The sequence below is a fragment of the Dipodomys ordii genome, unplaced genomic scaffold, assembly GCF_000151885.1.
Source record: "Dipodomys ordii isolate 6190 unplaced genomic scaffold, Dord_2.0 Scaffold174, whole genome shotgun sequence".
In the NCBI taxonomy this organism is placed as follows: domain Eukaryota; kingdom Metazoa; phylum Chordata; class Mammalia; order Rodentia; family Heteromyidae; genus Dipodomys; species Dipodomys ordii.
In genome coordinates this window covers 1023917-1036496 of record NW_012267390.1, presented here as the reverse complement: position 1 = coordinate 1036496, position 12580 = coordinate 1023917, and the positions used below count along the sequence as shown (strand labels likewise).

The following is a 12580-nucleotide window of genomic DNA, read 5'->3' as shown; positions in this document are numbered from 1 at the left end:
CTGCCCTCCATGCCCCCACGGACGCACCCCTCCACGCCCCCCTTCCTCTGCCCTCCACGCCCCCCTTCCTCTGCCCTCCATGCCCCCCTTCCTCTGCCCTCCACGCCCCCCTTCCTCTGCCCTCTACCCCCCACGGACGCACCCCTCTGTGGCACGCAGGCTCCCACTGCCAAACAGGTTTCGGATGGAGCGGGAGGCGGGAAGCTTGGCGTCCCGGGAGTAGAAGACCATGCAGAAGTCCTTGGTGATGACGGCGGGCTGGGTGCAGTTCTCCATCTGTGAGGGCGGAGGGTGGAGGCTGGGCATGGTGGGTGGGGGCGGGGGTGGGCCGGGGAGGGCACTGGAGTACCCAGCCCTCCCCAGCCGTAGGGCACCCACCCCAGCCCTCCCCAGCCGTAGGGCACCCACCCCAGCCCTCCCCAGCCGTAGGGCACCCACCCCAGCCCTCCTGGGCTCAGCAGCACAGCCCCGAGACCCCTCAACACACTGCACCCCCCCCCAGGCCTCAGCCTGGGCTGAGCCTCTGCAGGAGGTGGCCTGGGCCGGGGCAGCTCCATCCCAGACCTGGACCTCTCGCACTCAGTCCTGGCCACCTCACCACACCCCCAGGGACACCCTGACACCCGTGAGGAGCAGGCTGACCCTGGCCTCCGCCGTCTGTTCACACTACAGACATCCCTGTCCAGGCCATCTGCCCCGGGAGTCCTGCAGGCTGTGGGGACAGGGCCTGCTGGCCCAGCCATGCCCAGACCGCCGCTTCATCTCGCCAGGCCACACGCTGCCCCCTCTGCCCAGCCTGAGGAATCTGCCTCCATGGAGAGGGGGTGGCCCAGTTCCTCAGCCCCTCCTCCACCACTCCTGTGCCCCCCAACCCTCATGCCCCAGCCTCTGCCTCAGACAAGCCACAGCATCATCTGGAAAGGCCCTAGGCTACAGCTCCCGAGAAAAGGAGCTGCCTGGAATACAGATGCAATGTCTGGTGGTGATGCAGCTGTACTGCAACACTACAGACAAAATGCACGGCTGAGCATGGTGGAGTGTGAGCACACGGACTCCACTCAGGACTCGAGCCCGGAGCTCACCGGAACCTCACTGTCCCCCCCCCCAGCCACCCCAGAGGGCCCAGAGCTCACCGGAACCTCACTGACCCCCCCAGCCACCCCAGAGGGCCCAGAGCTCACGGGAACCTCACTGACCCCCCAGTTTCTGGGGTGCCCAGGACACAGTGCTTGCCTCGATGTAGGCAGAGAGGGTCATGTAGATCTTCTCCCGGTACGGTGTGACGCGGTTCAGCAGCAGGGAGTTGTGCATGGAGCTGTCCCACGCTGCCTCAAACTGGTAGAAAGTCCTGGAAGGAAGCAGACAAGGTAAAAGACAACGTGTGGGGCTGCCTCCAGCAGGAACACACACACTCAGACAGACAGACAGAGGGAGCTACTGGATAGAGGGCGGGGACAGCGCGCGGCACCAGGGGACACCAGGCCTGCTCACCGGCCGGGCCATGCGTGCCCGCCCCTCAGTGGCTACCCCTGTGAACTCCAGTTCTCCCAGCTCCCAAGGGAGGACTGGAGGCCGGGGAGAGGGAGGAGGAGGCATGGAGGGCTAACTAAGGATGCACAAAGTGGGAGAGACGGGGAGGGGAGGAGAGCAGGCGGGGAGGGGAGGAGGGCAGAGCCGCTTCCTGTCCCATCTCAGCCTTAGTCTGAGCAAGGAGTCTCACAGTCCCTCCAGGCCTGAAGAGGACCTTCCTGGGTCTGCCCCAACGCTGGGCCCCTCCCCTGCATGAGCCAACTCGCCCTCCCACCCCAGAGGAAGGCCCTGGGCGAGGATGCTTGGAGTGGGAGCCACCCCCAGGGTGCGACCTGGCCCCCGGGAAGGAGGGTCTCCGGAAGCATGGAACACGGCTGTCTCGCCACTGGTCTCCAGCCCAGAGAGGCCTAGTGCGGGGCACACCATGGCCAGGAAGCCGAGACCTTGCCGCCACCATGCCCCACCCCTCATGGTCCCCCAGGAGCTGCTGCCCACACTCCCCACCCCTTCCTAGGGCAGGTGCTCACTCCGAGGAACTTTGCCCCCGTCCACAGCCCGCTGGTCCTGGAGCGAGCTCCCATCCAAGCATCCTCAGTCACAGTGGGGGCAGGGTGCTCCCCGCGGACAGAGGGCCGCAGCGTGCCCCGCAGAGCAGGCCCCTGCCGAGCACAGAGCGGGCTCCCAGGGCCCTGTGCCACCCTGCCTCCCGCAGGACGCACCCCAGGGCAAAGAGGCAAGGCGGAACGGCCAGCCAGGGCCGCCGCGTAGAGTCCAGAGGGGGGACAGCGGGCACAGGGCAGGGGACGTAGCCACCAGAGTGGGGACACGACACAGGGGACAGAACAGGCAGGCGTCGGAGAAGAGAGGACAGAGACAGCGGAGAACGAGCAAGCAGGGGTGGGGGAATGGCGTCTGTACCTAGTGTCATTTCCGAAGGAAACGCTAAGGGAGGCAGCCAGACACACGCACACACAGAAGAGAGGGAGACGTCAGAGGCGGCTCTGCGCGGCCCGGCACAGCCGCGCGCCGGTCAGGTGCCGCGGCACAGCCGCCCCACCCCAGGGCTGCAGAGGGCCAAGTCTGGGGGGGCGGGGCGGGCTGGAGCCAGCGCCCAATGCTGCCCGGCAGGAACCGTGGGGGGAGGCCACGAGCGACAGCGAGTGATCGCTGCCCCCACCTCAGACTAAGCAACTGCGGGACACGGAGGGCCGGGAGCCGGGTGGCGTCACCTCTAAGCCAACGCCTGGTGAGGCCTGTGCGGGCCCCAAGGCCCCGGTGCCTGAAGGGGGTGTGGACAGGACACCCATCCACGTGCCCCAACCGGCCCTCCAGCCCAGGGCCCCGGCACCCCATCCCGTCCTAGGGACGCCTGGAGAGGGGGCAGCCAGACCCGCGCCGGCCTGGTGAGATAAACCACCTCCGGTGCCTTCACCAGAGACCCCAACGCTGAAACCAACCTGAGAACTGGGGGAGGGGTCTCCTCAGGGGGTGCAGGCGGTGGGCGGGGCTCTGCTGGACCCAGGTCTGCAGCCGCTGCCCAGGTGGCTCAAGGCCGAGTGTGGCACGGGCATCCGTAACGCTCTCCTCAGGTCCCTTCCTCAGGGACGGGAGCAGCGCACACAGGGCTCCGGACCACACCAGCCAGGGCTCTACAGTCGCAGACCTGGCGCTCCAGGCAGTACCCCAAGACCCACATGGGACAACGTCGGGGAAGGGAGAGGGAAGGGCGACCCCCAGAAGACCCACTACACCTGAAAACCAGCACCTCCGCGGCACAGAGCAGCATGAAGGCCCGGGCGCCTGGGAGTGGACACCTCACCCACCGTGGGGAGCCCCAGGGTGAGTGCTGGGGGTCCCGAGTCCACCCTGGACCCCCACGCTGTGAGTGAGCTCAGATCTGCGGGCTCTGTGCGCTGGGCTGCCCCTGGAGGCACCCGGCCTCCACGTTTGCTGACAGTGACCTCAATGGACTCAACCATTAGGAGGCAGTGAGCAGACCAGACACATAGCCCAGGCTGGGCACAGGGCCTCTGGGAGACCTACTGGATGCAGATTCTGGGTCGGAAACACAAGGATCCGAGCTGGGCCTGCAGGGCCTCGCCCTCGGCTCTGCGACCTCTCCATCTTTCAGACCTTCCAAGTCCCCCTGTTCCCGGGCAGGAGCCCAGGGCGGGGCCTGGCCTCCACCGCGGGCTGGCCAGCTGTCCTGAGCCCCTGCCTGCTCCCCTTCCTTCCCAGAGCCCTATTCTGAAGAGAGGGCTAGGAAGCTCGAGGCTGCAGCAAGCAGAGCCCAGGGCAGGTGACACAGAGCCCTTCAGGTGACAGGCTGGTCAGCAAGGCTCCTTCCCAGCCAGCCTGAGCTACTGGGGACGTGCAGGGCTGCCGGATGGCTCTCCTTCGTGGTTGGGAGCTGAGCTGCTCTCAGAGGCCCATGAGCAGGGCCCCTGAATTCAGCGGCAGGACCTGCAGGTCCGGGGCTCAAGCAAGGCCAGCCCTCCTGGGGAGTGTGAACACTGAGGGCCGTGGGGCACCCCTCCACCCCAGTCCTGCCTGACAGCGCCAGCGGACCTGGGCAGTGTCCCTTGGCCCCATGTTTGTAAACTGAGACCATGTGTTGGCCTGCCTGGCTTGCAGGGCTGTGATGCACTTGGCACCGGGCACTGGGGGCCCAGGAAGCGCACCTCTGTACCTGGTCCTGGAGAGGCCGTTCACAGAGCCTGAGGCCCAGCCGAGAGCACACACATGCCTTAATGAAAGGATCAGCATGTCAGCCCTCGAGACCCATAGGAAAGAGCCCTCAGCACACCTGCCTGACAGAGCAGAGGCCACGGAGCCGCGGGCAGCCTGGAGGCCACTGCCACGCTGGGCAAGGAGCACCGGGGGACGGACACACCACCGCGACCCCACCTGTCCAAGGACTGTGCTGTCAGAATGCGACCCTTCCTCCTGCCTTTGCGTCCTCACCCAGCATGCCGTGGGACCCTTTACCAGCACATGAAGATCAAACCCTTAGCTCAAGCCACCTGATGCCAGAAGCTCACAATGCCCAGGAAGTACGTTTCTAGAAAAGGCACTAAATTCAGGAATGCCCTAGGCTCTGACGCCAGGCGCAGCTCGAGCAGTCAGACTGGGACAGACCAGAGATCAGAGCAGCCGAGTCCTCTCATAGAATGGACAATCACGCAGACATTGCGCAGGCCAAGCAGCTGCAGCTGACATGCACGGGAGATGTGGCACACGTGGCCCGGTGCTCCCGAGCACTGCCTGAGCCCTTCCTCTCACCTTTGGCCTGCCTTCCCAGCTACATCAGGGTCAACTGGAGCTGGACCGCCCAGGCCTGTCCCATGGGGAAGCAGGAAACTGAAGAACCTAATGTTTCCCCTTGGACCGAGAAGTCCAGCTCAGCAGCCCACATTCAGGAGATCGAGGTGGGGAAGGGTGAACCCTGGGAGGGCAGGTCAGAACAGCTCGAGGCAGGGGTGTTGCCCCTGTTCTGGAAACCTCCTGGATTTTGGCCCAAGTTGGGATGAGAGTCACCAGGCAGCGCAAAAGAGCCATACCCGGCTCCCACCAGAGCTGGGCTGCCAGGCACCCAGGAAAACAGGCACTGGGGCTGCATCCCCAGGTGGCCAGAGCTGGGCTGCCAGGCACCGAGGAGAACAGGCTTCACCTGACCCGCACTGCCAGGCACCCAGGAAAACAGGCTCCCACCAGAGCTGGACTGCCAGGCACCCAGGAGAACAGGCTTCACCTGACCCGCACTGGGGCTGCATCCCCAGGTGGCCAGAGCTGGCCGCTAGCCCTCATCAAGAGCCAACCTTCCCTCCATGGCCCCCAACAACCCACATCCGAAGGCCGGCGTGGGAGGCCGCTGTCCATGGGAGAGGAGCTGGCGACCAGACCTGCTTTTAGCAAAACACCGACCAGAGGCAGCAGCTGGGACTGGCCTGGCCCAACGGCTGCCCCCCCCCCAGCCCCCCCTCCTGTGCTCAGGACACAGCTGGCTGCTCCGTCCTGTGACATCACCCACCCAGCAGGCTTGCCACCTCCACCTCTGCTCTGTGCAGTCGAGGGCCCCCGCAGGCTACCTGGCCCACACGGCTCTGTCCCAGGACAAGAATGCTGTTGGGCTGGGCGCTGGTGGCTCACGCCTGTCATCCTGGATACTAAGGAGGTTGATTTCTGAGAATTGCAGTTCAAAGCCAGCCCGGGCCAGGAAAATCCACGAGACTCATCTCCAATTAATCACCAGAAAACCAGATGTGGCAGAGTGGCTCAAGTGGTGGGAGGGGAGCCTGGATGGAGCTGCTCTTCAGCCTGCCATGGGCGTCCGAGAAGGAAGCCACAGCTTCAACAGCCCGCGGACCCTTCTGTCCCCCAGGCCAGCCTGTGGCCCAGGGCAGCGGCAAACGGCCCCAGAAAAGGGACAGCGAGTGACCGAACCTTGAACCAGTGTAGCCCACCATGCCATAGCCCTCATCTCGTCTACTCTCCTGCCAACTGTGTATGTGTGCGACCATTGATCAAAATGGCTGCGTTAGGATAATGCCAGGCTGGCGAGAACGGGCAGCAGCCACAGCCACAGCACAACTCCGGATCTGACGGGCAGGCCTGGGCGGCAGCCTTTCCCACCCAGCTCATCCACCTCAGCGACCGCAGCACCTGCTATTCTCATCCTTAGGGAGAAGAGAATTACATTCCAGAAGGTTCTGCCACTTGTCCACACCTCCACAATCAGCAGTGACTCCCCCAGGCTGCCTGAGCCCTCAGCATGGCTGCAGCCCCTGCCCTCCCGTGTCTCGGGAGACATTCCTTCTGCCCCACTCATTGGGAGGTACTGCCTGATGGCGGACCTCTGCTCTGAAGAACTGGGCCCAGTGAGGAGCCCCAAGTCCAAGACGGAGGCCCCCATCTTCCTGTGAGGGAGGCCTCTGCTTGAAGGCCAGGTCCGGGGCTGGGCTGCCCGTGGGGGCCGACAAGCTCTGGTCTGGCACGAGGAGGGCAGGTGGCCACCAGAGGGCCAGCCCCCCCCCCAGCCCCCTGCCGGGTCCCAGGGCAAGTGCCTCGTGGGGCCTGGGGCAGAGGAAGGAGGCCCAGGGGAGTGGAGGCTAGCTCCCTCTCCCCTCCCACTGCCATTTCCTTGCTTCATCCGGAACTTTCCGAAAGCCCCGGGTTTTTGTACCCAGGGTTTCTCTGGGAGCAGAACCCTCAGACAGAGATCATGGAACCCAAACACGACCAAACCGTAGAACCCCTGGTACCAGCCCGCCATGCTACGACTCGGCTCCTGCTGCACCCTCCTGAGATCCTGTCAGTGCAGTGCGCCGGGAAGTGCGACGGCAGCAGGGAGAAGAGCGAAGAGCGGAGTCCAGCTGCCCGCCCCCAGGGCCGCGGCAGACCGCCCCTCTGCTCCGGGCCCGCCCCCAGGGCCGCGGCAGACCGCCCCTCTGTGCTCCGGGCCCGCCCGTGCTTCCTGCTCAGGCATGGCCACCACCTTTGCTTCACACAGCCCAGGGCCGCAGCAGCCCTCGAAGGGTTTGCGCGTCCGCACAGGTGCACCCGTCTGGGATACCGGAGGGACTGCCACAGCCCCGCAGGTGTCTGAGGCCTCTGCCTGGGCACAGCGGACAGCCCCGGGCCACTATTGCGGCCACCGCCTGTATGACCCACCGCAGCCACGAGCTGGCAGACACAGCTGCACCCACCTCCCCCGGGACCCAACCAGGGCGGGGACAGCACCCCAAGCTGTTAAACAGAAACGTTTGTGATTCAAGAAGGCTGGACTACAAGGTGACCGCGACGACGCCCCGGCCCCCATCCCCCAGGGACTCCACAGAGCAGACCCACGCCTCCCCGGGACGGCGTCTGGATCCTCGGACTGGCAGTCCCCGAGCTCCTGCCCGCAGCCGGTGTGGGCAGGGGCCTCCTTCAAGCCCGAGGGAAGGAGGCGCGTTCTCCCCTGGTGGGGCCAAGCACCCAAGGCGGGTGTGAGTCTGGACTAGCCCGTCCGTGAGTTCACTGCGTGTCATTCTCAAAGGGCGGGCAGTGGGTGTCCCTCTCCTGGCTTGGCCAGCCCAGGGCTCGTGGCCGCCGGCTGGGGAGCAAGCGGCTCCTGGTGTGGGTACACCCTGTGCTCCTAGCTCTGCCTGCTCCAGCCCTTCACAGGGAACAACCGGGCCTCATGAGCCGGGGCGGCCCAGGCAGCTGCCAGCCGACCCGCACGCCAAGAAGCCCGGCCACCCCGTCAGGCAGTGGGGCAAGCACAGGTGGCAAGGCTGGGGCGGGAGGGGTGGCCAGCAGCGTCTGTGGAGGCAGGAGACTACAAAAGCAGCCAAAACCAGGAGGGAGGGAGGCAGGAGGGAGGGAGAGACTCAGCCAAGAGAACAGGGAGGCAGCAAGGGTAAAGAAAAAAAAAGAAGTTCCAAGGAGATGAAATAGAGGGAGAAACAGGAGGTAAAGGTGTGCAAGTTTATGAGGAGTTGATAGAAGCTGGAAATCAACTCTCCAGGGTTGTGTGGGGCACCGGGAAGAGGAGGGAGGCAAAGCTGAAATAAAATCAAGGGACACAAATGGTACCTAGGTATGTCCGAATCAAGAAACTGCCTGCAAAACACAAACAACCACATGTTAGTGAGGGCCGTGGGGCCGGGCAGCAGCGGGGGCAGCGGGCAGCAGCGGGGCAGCCACGGTGGCTGGCAGCCCACGGTGGGGGATGGAGGCTGCAAAGCAAGGAACCTAGAGCAGGAGGTGGAGGCCCAGGTCAAGGCAAAGCACATGAGCAGCCCAAGGCAGGAAAGGGAGGGGTCCCGAGCCCCACAGCCTTCGTGGGGGAGGCCGGCCTCCGAGCAGCCCTCACTACAGGCACCCAGGATGTCAGCCATCACCCCAAACAGGAAGCCAAGGCCGCCGGGGCCCCAGGCAGGAGGCCGCAGTGAGGAGCAGTATGAGATCTGGGGCTGCACTGGCACGGGCAGGCGCCAGGCCTGAGGGTCCGGGGCTGGGTCTGTATCTTCCTCCTGGACCCGGGGCCTCAAACCCACACAGGGACCCTTATTTCTCACAGCTCGCGGGGAACAGCAAGAAGCAGAGGCAGGTCTGGACCTCTGGGTGCTGAGGCTGCACCGGGCAGCACAGACAAGCCTCGAAGCCCCCTGCCCAGGTCCATCCACAAGCAGCCGTCTGGCTCGGCTTGGCCAGGCCCAAGGACCCCCAGGGAGCCCCTCGGCGTTCGGGCTGGCCAGCGGAGCAAAAGACTCCAGAAACAAGGCTAAGTGCACGGAGGCAGTGGGGAAGGAGGCCCCAGGGGCACCCACACCCTCCTCCTTCTGGTCCCCATATTTTAGGAACTGCCCAAAGGGGGGCTCAGGTGTGTGTGGGGGTGGGGAATGAGGCCATTCCTGGGCTCCAGCGCTGCGGGGCGGGCAGGCCCTCCGACCCCCACACTTCCCTCTGTGGTCCAGGCCCAGGAGTCACCCCGTGGGCAGCACCCTGCCTCGGGCTCCGGGAGGGCAGCTCCGCGACAGGGGCCAGGCCTTCTCCGTGCCTGTCGGACCGCGGGTCCTTCTCACCAGCCTGCCTCTCCTTCCGCTCTTGGATGGGAGCCCCTGGCCCGCTGGCAGGCCCCCCCACCTCTGGACAGTGCCCCAAGAGTGGAGGGTGAGGGCTGGAGCCACATCCTGACCTCCACCCACCGCAGCCCAGCACCTCCCTGGCCCGTCTGGCTGCCCCGAGGGAAGCGTCCTGTGTGACTGGGGTGCTGGGAGGGGAGGCCCCTTTGCCCAGCTGTCTGGGCTCAGGAGCTGGAAGGACAGATGCTCCCTCAGAGCCCTCTGTCCCTCACCCCGCTCCAAGCACAGACGGTCCCCCTGCTCAGGCTCCAGGCTCTGTCCAGCGCCAAGCATCAGCTCTTGGCTTCTGTCTGTGCCAGGTGAAGCCAGCTGGGACTCAGAGTCCCCTCCTGCTCCCCCCGCCCTGGAGAGCAGTGTCTTCACACTGCTGGACACTTGGATACTCCCAGCTGGACACCCTCCCTGCCCGCACAGGGCAGTCCTCAAAGTGCCCGCAGCTGCTGGTGAGGCCTCTTGCATCCTCCCACCGGCAAACCCCAGCAGGGTTTCCAGAGACATCTCCAGTGTCTGGATGCAAGTGAGCTGGCAGTGCCCCGGGACCAGGGTGAGAAGCAGCCCAGTGACGAGCAGCCAACAACGTGTAGGACCTCAGCCCTCCAGCTTCACGAGCCTCTGAACCGTCCCATCTCTAGTGCCCCTAGCGGTGTGGTCCCTGGACACACGGGCCTGCTTATTAAACACCAGCCACGCCACCAGACAACCTGCCCACAGCACCTGCCTCCCAAGGCCTGGACCCAGCGAGGTGACGGAGTGACACAGCGGAGGACTCAGAGGTGGAGGACACTCAATCAAGTGAGGAACCTGGAGGCCATGGTCCTCCGCACCTGCAGCTGTCCCCTCAAGTCTCAGGAAGGAGGGCAGGAAAGCTCTGCAGCTGGACACGGAACAGGAGGCTGGGCCGGTGGAGGTCATGGTGGGCTGGGTGCTGACCCAGGCCTGCCTCCAGGGAGCTGGGGACTTACCGGTCATCCTGGGCTGGGTGGACATATCCAGAGGACAGGATGTTCAGAGACAAGATGTTGGGGTCAATCAGGGACTCGTCGGTTTCTGGAGTGTTTCGGATTCGTCCTGCAGGAGAGCCAACAGCTGCAGGTCATTTCTCGGGAGGCCGCAGTGGCCCGGGGTCACTGCATCCTTGGGGGAAGCCCGGGTAGCTAGTGGAGTCCGACAGCGCCATGTGCCACATGGGGGAAAGCACCAGGCTGACAGCGAGGCTGGACTGCGTCCCGTGTGGCTCTGGACAGTCCCCTCTCCTGTGCTCCTCCTGTAGGATGCCCAGCCTAGGAAACACAGGCCTTCCCGCCCGCAAGACGGGCAGATGTTCCTGCTCCTTTTCTATGCTTAAAGTAACAGGAATGGAAGAAAGAAGCACTCTGCCTGCCCCAGGCGCTCCTGGCACCAACCATTCCGGCAGAGCCAGCAATGCCTGCATTTGTGGTCCATCTGCAGCTGTGAGACCTGCTCATTCAAAGGAGCAGAGAGACGGGGAGAGACAGACAGAGACCATTTCCCCAGCCAGCCTGTGAGGGCCAGTCCCCCTGCCCTGCCGCAGTCAGGATCTGGTTGCCTACTCCAGGCTCTGCCCGGTTCCTGGAACTCTGACCACATCTTTGCAGCACTTGGATTGCGGGAGGAAGTAGTGTAGGGTTCTCCAAAGAGCCCCTTCTCCATGCCGGGCCCTCGGGGCCCCGGGGTGCTCACAGAGGAGAGAACCTGCTCAGAGCAGGACCTGAGTCCCGGGACCGGGCCTCTGCAGAGCGCTTTGGCTATGGTCTGACGGGGGTGGAGGGTGGGGAAGGTGGGGGGTGGGGGTACCCAGTCAGGCTGAGATGGAAGCAGGGGCCCACCTGTGCCGGGCCTGGGTGTTCATGCCAGGGCCACCCTTATTCTCTGCGTCCCTGCCCCTACAGGAAGAGGGGTACACAGTGGGGGGGGCTGGGGCTGTCTCAGGTCACATGGGGTGAAGAGGCGCAGTCCTCTGCGCAGACCCCACCCTGGGCATCAGCAGCTCCTCCAGTGCTCCCAAGCAGAAGCCCAGTGTTGGACTTGGACTTGGCCTCTTGAACTAAGAACCTGAGCACTGTTCCTCAGCTTCTTTTTGCTCAGGTGCTCTACCAGCTGAGCCACAGCACCACTCCCAGCCTTTTCTGTGTATGTGGAATTGAACCCAGGGCTTTGTGCGTGCTAGGCAAGCACTCTACCACTGAGCCACCTTCCCAGCCCTGGCCTCTATCTTTGACCTGACTCATTCTCAGATTCAAGGCCACAGGAGCGTTTGTCCACTTCTTTCCTTCTTTTTCTGACTCATGAAAAGCAGACACGGAGCGTATCAAGTGAGAGGTTTGTCCCAGTGTCCCTGGACTTCCCTAACCGCAGCCCTGCTCCCTGGGACTTGATCCCTATTTCCCCACACTGCCTAGACACCAGGTCGCCGGGGACTGGGTGGAGATTCCTGGGAGACAGCCCTCAGCTCCAGTCAGGGGACAGGCCCTTGCTGAACCACACATTGGGATGGCCACCCGTCTGTGTCTGCCTACCCTCGCAGAGGAAAGTGACAGACCAGCGTTCAGCCTGCCCCTAAGACCTGTGCTGGTGACTGGATGAGCCGTGCACCCCTAAGAGCTACGGGAGGCCTGGCCCAGAGCCTCCAAGTACAGCCTCCCGTGGAGACGGGTGCTCTGGAGCCACGCTGGGGGTGGTGGCACTGTGGGCATGAGGCTGGAGCAGCCACCTGAAGGAGAGTGACCTCCATGAAAGGCCAGGGCAGAGCCGGGAGACCGGATGGGCCTGAGCGTGCCTTGCTGGCTCTTGATGTTGAACCTCTGACCTCCAGAACTGGGACATGACACATTTCTACTGGTGCAAACAACCCAGTTTCCAGCAGCCCTAGGACCTTAACACAGATTAAATGGAAATCTGGGCGCTGTCACCTGGATCCAAGCCTCTTGTTTTCGGGAGACAGGAAGAGGCACAGAAGGGTTTTATGACTTACACAGGGCCACACAGCATGAGGGGAGAGCTGTGGCTGGAATTCAGTCATCTGGGGGAGTCGGTGCTCTTCCTAACAACCAGTCCATCCGGAGGGAGCCCCGCCTACCGCACTCACCCACGACCAGCCCACCCCGAGGGAGCCCCGCCTACCGCACTCACCCACGACCAGCCCACCCCGAGGGAGCCCCACCCACTGCACTCACCCACGACCAGCCCACCCCAGGGAGCCCCGCCTACCGCACTCACCGTGGACCAGCCCACCCCGAGGGAGCCCCACCCACTGCACTCACCCACGACCAGCCCACCCCAGGGAGCCCCGCCCACCGCACTCACCCACGACCAGCCCACCCCGAGGGAGCCCCGCCCACCCCGAGGGAGCCCCGCCCACCGTCCTGAGGGAGCCCCGCCCACCGCACTCACCCACGACCAGC

At 64.5% G+C, this 12580-nt stretch overlaps 1 protein-coding gene across 2 annotated transcripts in view; it reads right to left on the bottom strand.

Moving 5' to 3' along the window:
* The window catches only part of Kif1a (kinesin family member 1A), a 67341-nt gene that overhangs the window by 14225 nt on the left and 40536 nt on the right, over positions 1-12580 (bottom strand). The window contains exons 35-38 of one of the 2 annotated variants that reach the window (XM_013033666.1): positions 10121-10226; positions 8107-8133; positions 1234-1348; positions 143-276 (exon numbers count right to left, since the gene is read on the bottom strand). In XM_013033666.1, the coding sequence (XP_012889120.1) occupies positions 143-276; positions 1234-1348; positions 8107-8133; positions 10121-10226 (382 nt within the window). The remainder of the gene's footprint in view (positions 1-142; positions 277-1233; positions 1349-8106; positions 8134-10120; positions 10227-12580) is intronic. The other variant, XM_013033667.1, reaches the window with a different exon arrangement.